The following is a 20,012-nucleotide window of genomic DNA, read 5'->3' on the forward strand; positions in this document are numbered from 1 at the left end:
GAGTAGGTGAACGGATGATCTCCACATGTGTGGTTCCCACCGTGAAGCATGGAGGAGATGGTGTGGGGATGCTTTGCTGGAGACACTGTCTGTAATTTATTTCGAATTCAAGGCACACTTAACCAGCATGGCTACCACAGCAGTCTGCAGCGATACGCCATCCCATCTGGTTTGCACTTAGTGCGACTATCATTTGTTTTTCAACAGGACAATGACCCAAAACACATCTCCAGGATGTGTAAGGGCTATTTGACCAAAGAGAGAGTGGTGGAGTGCTGCATCAGATGACCTGGCCTCCACAATCACCCGACCTCAACCCAATTGAGATGGTTTGGGATGTGTTGGGTCGCAGAATGAAGGAAAAGCAGCCAACAAGTGCTCAGCATATGTGGGAAGTCCTTCAAGACAGTCATCAAGGCAAAGGGTGGCTACTTTGAAGAATCTCAAATATAAAATATATTTTGATTTGTTTAACACTTCTTTGGTTACTACATGATTCCATATGTGTTATTTCATAGTTTTGATGTCTTCACTATTATTCTACAATGTAGAAAATAGTAAAAATAAAAACCCTTGAATGAGTAGGTGTGTCCAAACTTTTGACTTGTACTGTACATTTAAAAACATTAACATGTAGTGTGTATGTGTGCATCTATCAGTTACACATACATGTCAGTACATACGCACAACAAGTAGGTTGCATTGTGCCGTGAGGTGTTGCTTTATTTGTTTTTTGAAACTAGGTTTGCTGTTCACTTGCACTATATAAGATGGAAGGGAGTTCCATGCACTCATGGCTCTGTATAATAACGTGTCCTTGAATTTGTTCTGGACCTGTGAAAATCCCTGGTGGCATGTCTGGTGGGCTAACTGTGTGTGTCAGTGATGTGTGTAAGTTGACTATGCAAACAATTAGGGATTTCCAACACATTGTTTCGTATGAAAAGAAGAAGGGACGCAGCCAGTCTTTCCTCAAATCTGCTCTGTGCCAGCTGCAGCTTAACTTCTTTGGGACTGGGGGGAAGTATTGAGTAGCTTGGATGAATAAGGTGCCCAGAGTAAACTGCCTGCTACTCAGGCCCTGTTGCTAATATATGCATAGTATTAGTAGATTTGGATAGAAAACACTCTGAAGTTTCTAAAACTGTTTGAATGATGTCTGTGAGTATAACAGAACTCATATGGCAGGCAAAAACCTGGGAAAAATCCAACCAGGAAGTGGGAAATCTGAGGTTTGTAGTTTTTAAGTCATTGCCTATCGAATATACAGTGTCTATGGGGTCATATTGCACTTCCTAAGGCTTCCAATAGATGTCAACAATCTTTAGAACCTTGGTTTATGCTTCTACTGTGAAGTGGGGGCGAATGAGAGGGGATTGAGTAAGGTCTCTCCCAGAGTGCCATAAGCTGACCATGCGCGTTCATTTGAGAGTTAGCTTGAGTTCCATTGCATTTCTGAAGACAAAGGAATTTTCCGGTTGGAACATTATTGAAGATTTATGTTAAAAACATCCTAAAGATTGAATCTATACTTCGTTTGACATGTTTCTACGGACTGTAATATAACTTTTTGGACAACAAGGAGGAATTTGGACATAAATGATGGACATTATCGAACAAAACAAACATTTAAATGTGAAACTGGGATTCCTGGGAGTGCATTCTGATGAAGATCATCAAAGGTAAGTAAAAATGTATAATGCTATTTCTGACTTCTGTCGACTCCAACATGCCGGATATCTCTTTGGGTTGATTTGTCGTCTTAGCGCCGTACTCAGATTATTGCATGGTTTGCTTTTTCCGTAAAGTTTTTTTGAAATCTGACACAGCGGTTGCATTAAGGAGAAGTGCATCTAAAATTCCATGTATAACACTTGTGTTTTCATCAACATTTATGATGACTATTTCTGTAAATTGATGTGGCTCTCTGCTAAATCACCGGATGTTTTGGAACTACTGAACATAACGCGCCCATGTAAACTCAGATTTTTGGATATAAATATGAACTTAACCGAACAAAATATACATGTATTGTGTAACATGAAGTCCTATGAGTGTCATCTGATGAAGATCAAAGGTTAGTGATTCATTTTATCTATATTTCTGCTTTTTGTGACTCCTCTCTTTGGCTGGAAAAATGGCTGTGTTTTTCTGTGACTTGGCTCTGACCTAACATAATCGTTTGTTTTTTGATTTCGTCGTAAAGCCTTTTTGAAATCGGACACTGTGGCTGGATTTACAACAAGTGTATCTTTAAAATGGTGTAAAATACATGTATGTTTGAGGAATTTTAATTATGGGATTTCTGTTGTTTCGAATTTGCCACCCTGCATTTTCACTGGCTGTTGATACCCTAGAGAGGTTAACTCACCACCACTAATGAGCTGTGGAACTTCTACAAGGACATTTTTATTCACCTCAAACAGCAAGTAAATGTCATCTGTTTTTACATCCATTGAGAATGACAGTAGCTCCTCAATGTATTTGAAAAATCTTTCCACCCCTCACTTTCGATAACCACTCGGCGTGAAAGTAGTACATGTCATGCTCTGAGTACATAAAATATGCCTACCTGATTACTTCTCATCCCTTGGACAAATAGCCTACAGCTGGGATATTTCATACAATGGTGCAAGTTTGGGCTGGACCCAGTTGATTGTTCATACAATGTTTCAAGTTCGTTGCAGACAGGCCATGCGTAGCCAATGTGATTTATATTATGTTTATTTTTATCTGGATATTTTCGACCTGCAGGCTGCAATGTTCAATTTTTTTGGCTTTATGTAGGCTATTTTTACATAGTTGGCAATGGCAATAGAATTTACTTTTAACTTTGTATGATTTTCAATTAGATACAATTTTGATTAACCACGACAATGATTTTCAGATACGTTACTATTAATTAAATTACGATGTTCCACAAAAATGTGAATATGAAAACCATAACTGGCACGCAGACCGGTAGAAATGGTAAGATAAATTGGAATTTCACATGAAAAAGTTTGCCGACCCATGATGTAACCCATTACCGGCAACTTCAAGAGCGCAGCGACGCGAGGAATATGACCGGGACTTCTGGTTATCTTATTCTCTGGCTCCCTAGAGTCATTTGTGTCTTATTTCATCAAACTGTGTGCTTAAAGCATTAGACAAGCTCAGGGATATATCATTGATTTTATTTAAAAAAACATAGGTCTATATGGAAAAGTACACGTTATAAAATATTGACCAATCAATTGGTCGAAAGAACAGTCGACTTTCAGGGACAGCCCGAATACCAATTGATTGAAACTATTGAGAATGGTAGCAGACTGTATGTCCACCCCTATTTGCTATGTCTTTAACCAAAGCCTTAAGGTAGTGTGTCCACAGGCATGGAAGGAAGCTAAAATAATTCCACTGCCAAAAATGCTGGCTCTAACAGCTGCCCAATCAGTTTGCTGCCTGTTCTTAGTAAACTGATAGAGATGATTGTGTTATTTATCCAATAGAACACAGAAAGTGTTCTTCAATGGGAGCTTCTCTAACATCAGATACAGTGGCAAAAAAAGTACGTGAACCCTTTGGAATTACCTGGATTTCTACATAAATTTTACATAAAATTTGATCTGATCTTTATCTAAGTCACAACAATAGACAAAACACAGTGTGCTTAAACTAATAACACCCAAATTATTGTATTTCTATATTGAATACATAATTTAAACATTCACTAATGACTTCTCCAAAAGCTAATTGGAGTCAGGAGTCAGCTAACCTGGAGTCCAATCAATGAGACGAGATTGGAGATGTTGGTTAGAGCTGCCTTGCACAATAAAAAATACTCACAAAATTTGATTTTGCTATCCACAAGAAGCATTGCCTGATGTGAACCATGCCTTGAACAAAATAGATCTCAGAAGACCTAAGATTAAGATTTGTTGACTTGCATAAAACTGGAAAGGGTTACAAAAGTATCTCTAAAAGCCTTGATGTTCATCAGTCCACGGTAAGACAAATTGTCTATAAATGGAAAAATTTCATCACTGTTGCTACTCTGCCTAGGAGTGGCCGTCCTGCAAAGACGACTGCAAGAGCACAGCGCAGAATGCTCAATGAGGTTATTAAGAATAATCCTAGAGTGTCAGCTAAAGACTTACAGAAATCTCTGGAACATGCTAACATCTCTGTTGACCTGTATACAAAACGTAAAACACTAAACAAGAATGGTATTCATGGGAGGACACCATGCTGTCCAAAAAAAACATTGCTGCACATCTGAAGTTTGCAAAAGAGCACCTGGATGTTCCACAGCGCTACTGCCAAAATATTCTGTTGACAGATGTTGTTTGGAAGGAACACGCAACACTGTGTGGAGAAAATAAGGCCCAGCACACCAACATCAAAACCTCATCCCACCTGTAAACTATGGTGGAGGGAGCATCATGGTTTGGGGCTGCTTTGCTGTCTCAGTGCCTGGACAGCTTGCTATCACCGATGGAAAAATGAATTCCCAAGTTAATCAATACATTTTGCAGGAGAATGTAAGGCTATCTGTCCGCCAATTGACGCTCAACAAAAGTTAGGTGATGCAACAGGACACAAACCCATTAGACAGATGTAAATCAACAACAGAATGGCTTGAACAGAAGAAAATACGCCTTCTGGAGTGGCCCAGTCAGTCCTGACCTCAACCCGATTGAGATGCTGTGGCATAACCTCAAGAGAGCAGGTCACACCAGACATCTCAAGAATATTGTGGAACTGAAACAGTTTTGTAAAGAGGAATGGTCCAAAATCCCTCCTGACCGTTGTGCAGGTCTGATCCACAACTACGGAAAACGTTTGTTTGAGGTTATTGCTGCCAAAGGAGGGTCAACCTGTTATTATTAAATCCAAGGGTTCCCATAATTTTTCCAACCTGCACTGTGAATGTTTACACGGTGTGATCAATAAAGAGATGAAAAATTATAATTGTGTGTCTGTTAGTAGTTTAAGCAGACCGTGTTTGTCTATTTGTCTTACCGTGGACTGATCAAGGCTTTTAGAGATACTTTTGTAACCTTTTCCAGCTTTATGCAAGTCAACAATTCTTCATCTTAGGTCTTCTGAGATCTCTTTTGTTCGAGGCATGGTTCACATCAGGCAATGACGAAGAACAGATACAATGTTATGACCAATTTATGCAGAAATCCAGGTAATTCTAAAGGGTTCACATACTTTTTCTTCCCACTGTATGTACAGTGCGATGTCCCTCAGGGCAGTTCTCTTGGGCATTTACTCATCTCTATTTTTACAATTGATTTGCCACGGGTCTTACAAAGCTAGAATGATGTATGCAGATGATTCCACACGTCAGTGCCCAAAGCCAGAGAGCTCACTGAAATTTAAAATAAGGATTTAGAGTATCAGAATGGGTGATTAATAATAAACTGGCCTTAATTACATCTAAAACAAGAAGCATTGTCCTTGTTTCAAAAAATTCTCTAAGACCTAAACCTCAACTGGAGTTGTACATAAAGGGTGTGAGCATTCAGCAAGTGGAGAAAGCTAAACTCCTAGGTACAGTATAACATTGGATGGTCAATTATCATGGTCAAGTCATTTTGACAAATTTGTTGTGAAGATGGGAAGGGGTGTCTGTAATAAAAATATGTTCTGCATTTTTTGACACACAAAACAAACTGTACTAGTTGAGGCTTTTGTCCCATCTTGATTACTGTCCGGTAATATGGTCTAGTACAGCACAGTAAGACCGAGCAAAACTACAGCTGGCTCAAAACAGAGAAGCATTCCTTGCTCTTAACTGCACATACAGAAATCACATAAACATGCATACCAGACTTTCATGGTTGAAGGTTGACGAGAGATTAACTACTTCTCTTCTAGTTCTTATTATAAAATTCAAAAAAATTCCACATTGTCTGCATAATCAATTAATCAATTAACATTCAGCTCAAGACTCCCATACACACCACATACATGCATGCATACATGCCACCAGGGGTCTTTTCACAGTCCCCAAGTCCAAAACGAACTCACGGCAACGCACAGTTTTAATACAGAGCCATGATCACTATCTGTTTATTAAAATCCCTTTAAAAAAATCTCACCAGGTTTTTCAGAAGTGCGGACAGCTCCTTGACGAGGCTGGAGAACTTGACAAAGGCGGTTCCCAGATCGGGGTTGTCCCTGCTGATGAAGTTGCTACCAAACTTGTCCAGTGCCTGGCCATAATTCCCTTCATTCTGGACGTGATCTGCAAGCAGAGGAGGTGACACAACACATGAAAAAAACATGTTCACTCAAAACAAGGGATTCATTAACAACGTTTGGGTGCTGGAGCTAAGTATGCTGTCCCTTTCATAATTCAACAGATCAAAATATTTTCTTCACATATAACTGGTACCCTAAGTCTATGAAATGTATATAGATATTAGGGATATTATTTCGTTATTATATCGTTCTTTATTTGCGGTGGCATTTGGGAATGGCATTTTGGAAAATCACCTAATATGGCAGCTTAATGACTTTCGAGTTTTTACCATTATGATAACATTGCACCAAATGTAGGAGTAGTAACATCAATTTTGTTAATTGAGGATTTTCTTAAATGGAGGCCACAGATGCTCAAATCTAAGGTCATTAACCCTTGAAAAATATTATGCTAAAGTGATGATTAATCATTTCACTCACAATGTAATTTCCCTTCATATAAGTTGAGTAACACCAATCAGACTTTGTATTTAGACACACCAAATTATCAATGAAATTCTCAAATGTATGGTGGGATTAGGCAATACTTTTCTTTAATATAGACCCTCCCCCGATAACGGTTTGCCACTGGGGGGAATGCTCAAAGTCCTTGTATATCTTTGTAATGAGTGAATTTGAAGTCGGAAACATCAATGACAAAGTATAGGGACCCATTATATTTGTTTTAAAAAGTTGCCATTTTAATAGCCGACATTGTTTTTACTGATCAATATAACATTCAAAAGAATAGAAAGATCTCAAATTTCAAAAGTACAGTGCCTTCAGAACGTATTCGCACCTCTAGACTTTGTCCACATTTTGTTGTTTCAGCCTGAATTTAGAAAACTGAGATAACGTCAAAGTGGAATTATGTTTTTAGAAATGTTTACAAATTAATAAAAACTAAAAAACTGAAAAGTCTTGAGTCAATAAGTATTCAACCCCTTTATGGCAAGCCTAAATAGGGTCAGGAGTAAAATGCTGCTTAACAAGTCACATAAGTTCAGACCCTTTACTCAGTACCTTGTTGAAGCAGTTTTGGCAGCGATTACAGCCTGGAGTCTTCTTGGGTATGATGCTACAAGCTTGGCACACCTGCATTTGGGGAGTTTCTCCCAATCTTCTCTGCAGATCTTCTCAAGATTCATCAAGTTGGATGGGGAACATCGTTGCACAGCTATTTTCAGGTGTCTCCAGAGATGTTCGATCGTGTTCAAGTCCGGGCTCTGGCTGGGCCACTCAAGGACATTCAGAGACTTGTCCCGAAGCCACTCCTGCATTGTCCCGTTGGAAGGTGAACCTTCACCCCAGTCTAAGTTCCTGAGCAGGTTTTCATCAAGGATCTCTCTGTACTTCGCTCCGTTCATCTTTCCCTCGATCATGACTAGTCTCCCAGTCCCTGCCACCTAAAAACATTCCCACAGCATGATGCTGCCACCACCATGCTTCACCGTAGGAATGATGCCAGGTTTCCTCCACACGTGACGCTTGCTATTCAGTCCAAATAGTTCAATCTTGGTTTCATCAGACAAAGAATATTGTTTCTCATTATCTGAATCCTTTAGGTGCCTTTTTGCGAACTCCAAGTCGGCTGTCGTGCCTTTTAATGTGGAGTGGCTTCCGTCTGGCCACTCTACCATAAAGGCCTAACTGGTTGAGTGCTGCAGAGATGGATGTCCTTCTGGAAGGTTCTCCCATCTCTACAGAGGAACTCTGAAACTCCGTCAGAGTGACCATCTGGTTCTTGGCCACCTCCCTGACCAAGGCCCTTCTCCCCCATTTGGTCAGTTTGGCCGGGAGGCCAACTCCAGGAAGAGCCTTGGTGGTTCCAAACTTCTTCCATTTATGAATGCTGCAGAAATATTCTGGTACCCTTCCCCAGATCTGTGCCTCGACACGATCCTGTCTCGGAGCTCTACGGACAATTCCTTCGACCTCATGGCTTGGTTATTGCTCTGACATGCACTGTCAACTGTGGGACCTTATATAGACAGGTGTGTGCCTTTCCAAATCATGTCCAATCAATTGAATTGGGGGTTGGATAGAATGGAACAGGCTAAAGGAAGATTGAGCATACAGCTACAGGGTGAAGCTGTAATAACCTAGTAATCTAGTAATATAGTCATTAGGTGTAAGCCACTTATAGAACTGTCAACTTTAACAGTGAGACAAACTCACTGCAGTAAAAACGAAGCGGTTGCCGGAATAACATATCGTTGTCCCACCCAATCAAATATTTAAAAAAATATTGTCCCCGACACACATTCCATAATTGACAGACATTCTATGGTGAAGTCGTTAACTTCTTTGGTATAGGTGCAGCATTTTCACTTTTGGATGAATTTCGTGCCCATAGTGAACTGCCTCCTACTCTGTCCCAGATGCTAATATATGCATATTATTATTATTACTATTGGATAGAAAACACTCAAGTTTCTAAAACTGTTTGAATGATGTCTGTGAGTATAACAGAACTCATATGGCAGGCATAAACCTGAGAAAAAATCCAAACAGGAAGTGAGAATTCTGAGAGTGGTCAATGTTCAACTCATCGCCTATTCAATTCCCTGTAATATATGGATCTGTTTGCACTTCCTAAGCCTTCCACTAGATGTCAACAGTCAGTAGAACGTGGAATGAAGCTTATGCTGTGTTGTGGGACCGGATGGGAGGTGTTTGAGTCAGTGGTCTGGCAGAGTGCCAGTTCTTGGTCACGCACTTTCCTCATGATATCGTCATGCATTCCATTACTTATAGAGACTGAAAAGAATGCTCCGGTTGGAACGTTATTGGATATATATGATAACAACATCCTGAAGATTGATTCTCTATTAAGTTTGACCAGTTTATTCGACCTGGAATATAACTTTTTAAAGTTTTCGTCCGACGTTTGCCTGCATCTGCGCGAGCGTTTGGAGACGTGTACTACACATGCTAGCAAAATTAGCTAATTGGACATAAGTAATTATCGAACAAAACAACAATTTTTTGTAGAACTAGGATTCCTGGCAGTGCATTCTGATGAACATAATCAAAGGTAAGGGAATATTTATGATGTAATTTCGTATTTCTGTTGACTCCAACATGGCGGAGAAATGTTGTTACATCTGAGCGCCGTCTCAGATTATTGCATGGTGTGCTTTTTACGTAAAGTTTTTTTTATTGTTTTTAATCTGACACAGCGGTTGCATTAGGAACAAGTGTATCTTTAATTATATGTAAAACATGTATCTTTCATCAAAGTGGCTTGGCTCTCTGTAATTACTCCGGATATTTTGGAGGCATTTCTGAACATGGCGCCAATGTAAACCGAGATTTGTGGATATAAATATGCACATTATCGAACAAAACATAAATGTATTGTGTAACATGTCATATGAGTGTCATCTGATGAAGATGTTCAAAGGTTAGTGATAAATTGTCTCTATTTCTGGTTTTTGTTACTACTATCTTTTGCTGGGAAAATAGCTGTTTTTCTGTGGCTATGTACTGAGCTAACATAATTGTTTGGTGTGCTTTCCCCATAAATCCTTTTTGAAATCAGACATGTTGGCTGGATTCACAACATGTGTAGCTTTAATTTGGTGTCTTTCATGTGTGATTTCATGAAAGATTGATTTTTATAGTAATATATTGGAATTTGGCACGTTACATTTTTTCAGGGTTTTGGCCAAGTGGGACGCTACCGTCCCACATATCCCAGAGAAGTTAATGTGAAAGCCTTGCATCGATTTATATTGGAGGGACACAGGACGACAAAGTATCGTCACTTATATGTGAACTAGAGTTCAGAGCAGTCTGACCGCACACCGAAAGCCTTTCAATCCCATTGCCCCAGAGAATTTTGTCGCCCGAGCCACTATTACTTTACGTTTGCTCATGCCGCGTGTAACCACTAAAGACATCAATATAAATTGTGGGGGAAAACTGAGTTGTTGGTAGCTGGGACTGTCATTCAGACGTGTGTGTTTTCAAATTCTGCTTTTGATATTTGAACTCCCTCCACTGTGACGGTACACTACCTTGTAACAAACAAACTTGCAATTGTGCGCCATGGGTCTCCTTCACTGAGGTAAAACAAGAAAACTACCTTTTGAATGGTCAGAACTACACACCCACTGTATGTGGTCCATACAGGACAAAAAAACATAAACGCACAATGTCGACAGTCCCACCGTCACACATACATTTTTGTGCAGTGATGAATCACATATTTCATGCACTGAGCTAGATATTTGTGCTTTAGAAAAAATTTGGAGGCGCAAAACCAGAACAGTTGAGAGGATGAGGCCTTTCGGGGACGTGTAGGAGGATGGACTGTGTAAGAGGACAAGACTACCTTGACCAGAGTTGTAGATGGCTTTCACAGACTTCTTCACCTTCTGTAAAGCAGTCCGGTCTTGATCCAAAGCCTGTAGACGGGGAGATGAAAGAGAAAAGGGAGATGAGATCAGACACATTTGAAAGTCTTCAAGATACAGTGCATCCTTGTATTACAGGAACATGGTGTTAAATTATATTTTAAACATAATCAACGATGACTGTAGAAGTTGGGGGGATCAACATTTTTCAGAGAGGACCCTTACAAACCTAAGCAGAAAAAAAGTTGTATTTTGTAGTGTATTTGACTCTTGAAATTCTCAAGGTAGTTGAATATAGTATATATAGAGTTTCAACTAAAAGGCAACTAATGTGTTTTCTTTGATATTCAAATACAAGTCTCAGAAAACCAAATAATATTTGAAGGTATTTAAATAAAACCTCCCTTATCTCACCTCATTTGCTCACATTGTATATAGACTTGTTTTTCTACTGTATTATTGACTGTATGTTTGTTTATTCCATGTGTAACTCTGTGTTGTTGTATGTGTCGAACTGCTTTGCTTTATCTTGGCCAGGTCTTAATTGTAAATGAGAACTTGTTCTGAACTTGCCTACCTGGTTAAATAAAGGTGAAATAAAAAATATAAAAAAATATGTGGGAGGTGGAACTAAATGGTAGGTTAAGGCATATTGAGCAGGGCTAGAGGCTCTACAGTGAAATAAGACAATAATCACAAACCAGGACAGTAATGGACAAGGCATATTAGGGAGAGGCATGCGTAGCCCGGGTGATCAATAGGGGTCCAGTGAGTGGTTGGGCTGGCTGGAGACATGGCGATTCAGACAGCTAGCAGGCCGGGGCTAGCAAGCTAGCAGACCAGGCCTAGCAAGCTGGCAGAAGGCCCTTAGAGGGACGTCTCGATGGAGGAAAGTCTGTTTTAGCCTCCGCGTGCGGTGACGTCGATAGACCAGTCGTGATGGAATAGTAGGGTTCCGAGTAGCAGATGGGTCCAAGTCCAATTGGCAAAATAGGTATAGTGGCCTGAGAAATTGGCCGATGGATCTATACAGCTAACAGTCCAATATGCTCTAGACAGCTAGCGGACCGCGGCTAGCAGCTAGCGGGCCGCGGCTAGCAGATGGGTATCCAGGGGACGTCGCAATGTAGAGGCCAGTTGAGTACCCCCTTGAGCAGATTATATCATAGTCCAGTCGTGAGGAATCTGCGGGTTTCCGTGCCCCGTACCGGCAGTAGAAGGGGTCCGGGTATTGTAGCCCAGGAGTGACTGATGGGCCTTTTTAGCTAGCTGGGAGAAAGGGCCTAGCATGGGCTAGCTCCAGGTTAACTGGTGCTTGCTCCGGGACCGACGTTAGCCAGGAGTCACTCGGATAGGAGCTAGCTAGCTGCGATGATGAAGAACCAAAAACTTTAACAGTTGAATTAGTTTAGATATATGATCATAAGCACATGGTTTGGAGAGCTCTCAGATATGAATCTTAATATAGCCTAGAGTTAAATACTTGAGGGACATGAAATCGCCTCAACGTTAGAGATAACCACTTTTGCATCTTCAAAATGACTAACAAGTCTATTTTCATAATGAGTGACTTAAGGTAATACAGTAACACTTGACATCCAGTTTTTAACATGTGGAGTAACTAGTGATTATTAAAATAGCAACATTGTTGTTACATAGGACTTGCTTTATAATATAGAAATTGTAGAAATTGCTTTATAATGTAATAATAATGAAGTTAAATGTAAAAATGTAAAATGTAAATGTAAGTTATTACATAAGTGGAATAAGGAACCGTCACTATTCCTCGTGTACTGTAGTTACACAAACTCTCAGCTCATTGCTATGCAATTACCAAAGTATTTTGTGACATGCTAATAAAACGTTGCTAAAAAAAAAGTACACTTATTACACAGGCACAGGAACAGTTTAATATTATGTTTTACTCATACAAGATACAAGATACTTTATTGCCAAACAACCAAGGTTGGTGGTATGTGTTTAGAGTACAGCATGGTATCTCTGAAGTGAGGAATATACACACAGTACCAGTCAAAAGTATGGACACGCCTACTCATTCAAGGGTTTTTCTTTATTTTTCACTATTTTCTACATTGCAGAATAATAGTGAAGACTTCAAAACTATGAAATAACACATATGGAATATTCTAGTAACCAAAAACAGTGTCTTTGCAGCAATTCGACCATGAAGGCCTGATTCACACAGTCTCCTCAGAACAGTTGATGTTGATATGTGTCTGTTACTTGAACTCTGTGAAGCATTTATTTGGGCTGCAATCGGAGGCTGGTAACTCTAATGAACTTATCCTCTGCAGCAGAGGTAACTCTGGGTCTTCCTTTCCTGTGGCGTTCCTCATGAGAGCCAGTTTCATCATAGTGCTTGATGGTTTTTGTGGCTGCAGTTGAATAAACTTTCAAAGTTCTTGAAATGTTCCGCATTGACTGACCTTCATGTCTAAAGTAATGATGGACTGTCGTTTCTCTTTGCTAATTTGAGCTGTTGTTGCCTTAATATGGACCTGGTCTTTTACCTGTATACCACCCCTACGTTGTCACAACACAAATGATTGGATCAAATGTATTAAGGAAAGAACTTCCACAAATTAACAAGGCACACCTGTTAATTACTTCATGAAGCTGGTTGAGAGAATGCCAAGAGTGTGCAAAGCTGGCATCAAGGCAAAGGGTGGCTACTTTGAAGAATCTCAAATACATTATATAACATATTTTGATTTGTTGAACACTTTTTTGGTTACTACATGAGTCCATGTGTGTTATTTCATAGTTTTGATGTCTTCACTATTATTGTTCAATGTAGAAAACAGTCAAAATAAAGAAAAACCCTTGAATGAGTAGCTGTGTCCAAACTTTGGACTGGTATTGAATATGTTTGATTTTCACACCTTTATATGACTCCCCAAATTCATCATTATGGCACAAGGTGAAATTTGTATTCATTTAACCTGAGGTCATGTTTGATTAAATAGGCCCTTGGTAGTAGCACATTGAAGTAGGCTAGCCTAGAGAGAAAATAACTTGAGAATTCAATTCTTGCAGCATAGAAGTTCTATTTACAATGTTGACATTTTCTCCTCAAATCACCGTTGGATGACCTCCAGCTATGCAGCGGGCCACAAGGTCATAGGCTCTCACAAGTAGAGTTTCACAAGAGAAAGAGGCGACACCAAATCAACAGCAGGTTTTTTTGTTGTCTGCAGCAAAGGGCTTGAGAGAAGCAAAATACTGTATGCAACACTCCCAACAAAGATGCCTCAAAGAGGTGCTTGTGAATCCCTCGTGACTGCTTTTGTAAGGCAGCCATAACAATTAAACAGCTTGCTGTTCCCATTTTTGAAAACTTATGAACAACACACTTAATACAAGGTAACTGACATGACAGAGATGTAAAGAAAGCATTGACCAGCATTAGCCTTGTGTGATAATGTACACGGTATGGTAAAGACAACCATAAATGGATAGGCAATGGGGAACCGAAACCACACTAACACTGGCATTTGACAGAGCAATTTCGCTTTATAATTGCCGACTCAAGCAGTTCAATATGTGCTATGGAAAGGGAGGCGGTGCCATTTACACCGAAATGGGAAAGATCCATTCCTTCCCTACATTAGTGAGGAATCAATTTCACCACAATGCATTTATGGCCATCAATAATAAAATAGCAAGAGGATCCAACGTACCAACCCCTCATATTCAAAGCAAAAAAGGGTAAGACAAAGCAACATCCATTAGTACAAGTAAAGTACAGCACTGGAGAACACCCTTACATAAGGCAAAATAAATAAAATCAAGGAAAATTGATTTTGCATGTGCCCAAGCGTGTTAACGCAGATGCAGTATTCATATCAGAGACTGTGTGTGTGTGTGTGTACTGTTGCTCCCATGAGGCCAGTTTCACAGACAGAGGCTTGATGAGGGGTATTCACACACAGTAACCATAGAAACCATCTTGCCAGTCTTTTTCCAACAAGTGCTTTTCTTGGACAACAGTCAACAGTCAACCCAGATGGGATGTAAAGGCTGTGAACCAAAGGAAGATGTCGTAGGGCAATTCCACGGACCAAATCTGTACCAATCATAGATGTCTATGTTTCACAAATGTGGACATCACAGCACAGAAGAGCTCAGTAGAGCACAGTAGAATAGAGTTTAGTACAGTAGAGCACACTAGAATAGAGTTTAGTACAGTGCAGCAGAGTATAGTTCAGTACAGTAAAGAACAGTACAATACAGCAGAGTAAAGTATAGTAAATTAATGTACAGTACAGTAATTTATACTGTACTCTAGTGTGCTCTACCGTACTAAACTCTACTGTGGTGAAGAGGTCCCTGGAGATGTGGGTATACTTTCATTTTGCAAAAAATTCCCGAACGGCCTGCCCGGCAAAGGAAAGGCGCCTTGTGTGAAAAGTTCTGCTACTTGCAGTGCACATTTTAGAACAGTGTTTCCCCGCAAATTGCATGTTGGAACATTTGAGAGTAGGTCTACAGCCGTGTGCACATTGCTACGCCTAAAATGTGAAGAAATAACACTTCATGAACATTTTACCCTAAACATTCTGATTGTTCCATCAGCTTTATTAATTGACATGGCATACACTGAGTAAACTATACAGTAAGAGCACCTTCCAAATATTGAGTTGCACCCCCTTCTGCCCTCAGAATGTCCTCAATTCGTTGGGTCATGGACTCTACATGGTGTCGAAAGCATTTCACAGGGATGCTGGCCAATGTTGATTCCAATGCGTCCTGTGGACTGAGGTCTTGTTCTCCGTGGCCGACGTAAGACATTTAAGTGTTACCTTACCTCCTTACTTCATTTGCACACACTGTATACAGATTTTTCTATTGTGTTATTGACTGTGCGTTTGTTTATTCCATATGTAACTCTGTGTTGTTTTTGTTGCACTGCTTTGCTTTATCTTGGCCAGGTCGCAGTTGTAAATGAGAACTTGTTCTCAACTGGCATACCTGGTTAAATAAAAATGAAAATGTTTTTTTTTTAAATATATAGACCAAGCTACTGTAATTCAGGCTAATGGCAAAAGCACTTAGCATTCCACAGGAGAGCTCAATGAAAGCACGTAGCCTAGCAACAACAGGGCGAGGGGATACTTAGCCACATTTTAGATGTTTTGTTAAAGTGGTAGTGAAAACTGCAGAATTGGAATGACTAACAAAATACATCTGAAGCCCACAAACTGAAACCATGCAGTTTCAAGTTTCTCAGAAAGATGAAGCTCAACTTAACAAAATTACAAATCACACAGAATCGTAAAGTCATTGGAAATTAGGCACTAAACAAGCTCCTAATTACTCCTGTTGACAACGCAAAACTAAACAATTAGATTAAGATGAATCTCATTGTCGGCAAGCGCGATTTAGGTTGTACCTTTTCTTATATGAGAAGGCAGAAATTAAGTTAACAGCGAGAATATGTCACAGTATAGTGCTGTTTTCTGTAGGAAAAAAGGTTAGCCATTTTGATAGGATACGACTGATGTTTTGGGATGGAAAGCATCTCTCTGAGTCTGATTAAATTGCAATAGTGAAATAGGGGTTATGGGTAATGCAGGCAGAACTGGGCCAAAGTAAGGCTGGTCCCCATGGGGAAAAGCTTTGCTCATTTCCTTTGGAATATTTCTGGTATGTTACAGTATGCGCCAGATGAGGAAATGCCTGGAAGTCCACAGAGTTCTGTGATCATCCTGTTTTGTCTCGTGGTTGACAGATATGGTGGGAGAGGGGGACAGAGAGATAGAGATGTAGATAGATAGAGAGATAGAGAAATTACTAATTTAACGTTTGTCATGACGATATAGCAATTAGAAAACAGCATTTTCAGAGAAAGATGGATCAACATTCCTCAACTAGGCCTAGATCATGTGATGTACACTACCGTTCAAAAGTTTGGGATCACTTAGAAATGTCCTTGTTTTTGAAAGAAAAGCTCCTTCTTTTTGTCCATTAAAATAACATCAAATTGATCAGAAATACAGTGTAGACATTGTTAATGTTGTAAATGACTATTGTAGCTGGAAACGGCAGATTTTTATTGGAATATCTACATAGGCGTACAGAGGCCCATTATCAGCAACCATCACTCCTGTGTTCCAATGGCACGTTGTGTTAGCTAATCCAAGTGTATCATTTTAAAAGGCTAACTGATCATTAGAAAACCCTTTTACAATTATGTTAGCACAGCTGAAAACTGTTGTACTGATTAAAGAAGCAATAAAACTGGCCTTCTTTAGACTAGTTGAGTATCTGGAGAAATTTATTCTGAGAAATTAAGGCTATTCCATGCTAGAAATTGCCAAGAAACTGAAGATCTCGTACAACAGTGTGTACTACTCCATTCACAGAACAGCGCAAACTGGCTCTAACCAGAATAGAAAGAGAGAGGGAGAGGCATGTGTAGCCGAGTGATCATAGGGTCCAATGAGTAGCAATAGGTGAGCCAGGGAGCCAATTCAGTAGTTGCTACTACGCTAGGCGAGCTGGAGACACGGAGATTCAGACAGCTAGTGGTGACTGCTGCATTCTGGTAAATGATTATAAGCAATTGTTTTGCTAACTTAGTCTATCTCTTCCTCATTCCAACTGTCATTTGATGCTACAGCAGCTAATCCGGCTAGACGCGCAGGGGGGTATAAGCATCCGGCTAGACGCAAGGTGGGTAGAAACGCTAGCCTACGGCACTTGATGTTCTGGCTCTGAGGCCTATAATGCGCCGACGTTGTGTCAAATGAACAATGCACCAATCCTCTCCAACCTGGCATGGTATAATTTGATACAGAATATTTTCTTAATTTATAGAGTTATTGACACTGATAAATATGCTATGGACATGTGTGTATTTGTTTCTATTTGAATGATTATCAATTTCATCTTCATAATATTGCATAGCTGTCTATTCTCCCTATTATACTTTCCTTGTCAATTCATTATCTTATAGCCTACTTTAAGATGTTAGGCTTAGTTTTTTTTATACGTTTTAAGGAAAGGATAAAAATGTGCTTGTGTCTGACATACATTGGTGGCTTGATTGATGGGTCCTTTTACAGGGGTGTGTGTGTGAATTAGTTGATTATCTCTATTGGCCTATAGGAAATTTGTGCCTGACGGATAGGGCTGCTGTGTTTCTAGCTCTTAGGAAACTTTGTTTTATGTGTTACTCTTGCATTATTAGCCCAGGAAATATTTTGTTATTACATACAGCCGGGAAGAACTTTTGGATATCAAAGCGGCGGTAACTCACTAGCATTACCAGCATTACGACCAGGAACACGACTTTCCCGTAACAGATCTTTTGTTCGTACCACCCAGAGGCTGATCCAAAACACTGCTAGCGAAAAAGTACTCGGAGTGGACTTCTAGTCCAACTCAGGAGGCGAGCACACCACCCACCGCTTCCGATTATATTACTCGCTAATGTTCAGCCTCTGGATAACAATGTTGACGAGCTCAGGGAGAGGATTTCCTTCCAGAGAGACATCAGGGATTGTAACATTCTTAGTTTCACGGAAACATGGCTCTTTCGGGATTTACTGTCTGAGTCTGTACAGCCAGACAGGAATAAATAATATCTCTCTGGGAAGAAGAAGGGCGGGAGTGTATGTTTCATGAATAAATACTCATGGTATGATTGTGATAACATACAGGAACTCAAGTCCTTTTGTTCAACCGAACTAGAATACCTCACAATCAAATGCTCTTCGGTTATAGTCACAGTTGTGTATATTCTTCACTGGACTTTATGCAAACTGGAAACCACATATCCTGAGGTGGCATTTATTGTAACTGTGTGTTTTAACATAGCAAATTTGAGAAAAATGCAACCAAAGTTCTATCAACACATTAACTGAAGTACTCGTGCTGCTAAAACACTCGACCACAGCTACTCCAAATTCTGGGATGCTTACAAGGCCCTCCCCGGCCCTCCCTTGGCAAATCTGATCAAGACTCCATTTTTCTACTCCCTTCCTATAGGCAGAAACCCAAACAGGAAGAACCTGTGCTAAGGACTATTCAACGCTGGTCTGACCGGCGTACATGATGACGGAATACATGATTCACGCAAAACTGAAAGCGCGAACCATCGCATTTCACCATGGCAAGGTGACTGGGAATATGGCCGAATACAAACAGCGTAGTTATTCCCTCTGTAAAGCAATCAAACAGGCAACATGTCAGTATAGAGACAAAGTGGAGTCGCAATTCGACGGCTCAGACAAGAGATGTTGTTTTTTATAATTTAACCTTTATTTAATTAGGCAAGGCAGTTAAGAAGAAATTCTTATTTACAATAACGGTCTACAGGGTCTATTTACAATGGGGGAGGGTCTACTGACAATCACAGACTACAAAGGAAAAACCAGGGAAAACCAGCTACGCTGCGGACATCGACGTCTTGCTTCCGGACAAGCTTCTTCACACGCTTTGAGGATAACACAGTTCCACCGACGCGGCCCGCTACTAAAGACTGTGGGCTCTCCTTCTCCATGGCCAACGTGAGTTAGACATTTAAGCGTGTTAACCCATGCAAGGCAGCCGGCCCAGACGTCATCCCTAGCCGCGTCCTCAGAGCATGTGCAGACCAGCCGGCTGGTGTGTTACGGACATATTCAATCTCTCCCTATTCCAGTCTGCTGTCCCCACATGCTTCAAGATATCCACCATTGTTCCTGTACCCAAGAAAGCAAAGGTAACTGAACTAAATGACTATTGCCCCGTAGCACTCACTTCTGTTGTCATGAAGTGCATTGAGATACTAGTCAAGGATCATATCACCTCGACCTTACCTGACACCCAAGACCCACTTCAATTTGCTTACCGCCTCAATAGATCCACAGACGATGCAATCACCATCGCACTGCACACTGCCCTATCCCATCTGGACAAGAGGAATACCTATGTAAGAATGCTGTTCATTGACTACAGCTCAGCATTCAACACCATAGCACCCTCCAAGCTCATCATTAAGCTCGAGGACTTGGGTCTGAACCCCATCCTGTGCAACTGGTTCGTGGACTTCATGACGGGCCACACCCAGGTAGTGAAGGTAGGAAACAACACCTCCACTTTGCTGATCCTCAACACTGGGGCTCCACAAGGATGCGTGCTCAGCCGCCTCCTGTACGCCCTGTTCACCCATGACCGCGTGGCCATGCACTCCAACTCAATCATCAAATTTGCAGACAACACAACAGTAGTAGGCCTGATTACCAACAATGATGAGACAGCCTACAGGGAGGAGGTGAGGGCCCTGGGAGTGTAATCACTCACCCAACATCAGCAAAACAAAGGAGCTGATCGTAGACTTCAGGAAACAGCAGGAGGAGCACCCCCCCTATCCACATGGACCGGACGGTAGTGGAGAAGGTGGAACGCTTC

The 20,012-nt window shown here is 40.6% G+C and overlaps 1 protein-coding gene across 4 annotated transcripts in view; it reads right to left on the minus strand.

Annotated features, from left to right (window-relative positions):
* Positions 1 to 20,012, minus strand: part of asap1a (ArfGAP with SH3 domain, ankyrin repeat and PH domain 1a) — a 160,725-nt gene that overhangs the window by 91,734 nt on the left and 48,979 nt on the right. For all 4 annotated transcript variants that reach the window (XM_039003654.1, XM_039003651.1, XM_039003655.1 and 1 more), the window contains exons 2-3: positions 10,574 to 10,646; positions 6,093 to 6,238 (exon numbers count right to left, since the gene is read on the minus strand). In XM_039003654.1, the coding sequence (XP_038859582.1) occupies positions 6,093 to 6,238; positions 10,574 to 10,646 (219 nt within the window). The remainder of the gene's footprint in view (positions 1 to 6,092; positions 6,239 to 10,573; positions 10,647 to 20,012) is intronic.

The sequence above is a fragment of the Salvelinus namaycush genome, chromosome 11, assembly GCF_016432855.1.
Source record: "Salvelinus namaycush isolate Seneca chromosome 11, SaNama_1.0, whole genome shotgun sequence".
NCBI classification, from domain to species: Eukaryota; Metazoa; Chordata; class Actinopteri; order Salmoniformes; family Salmonidae; genus Salvelinus; species Salvelinus namaycush.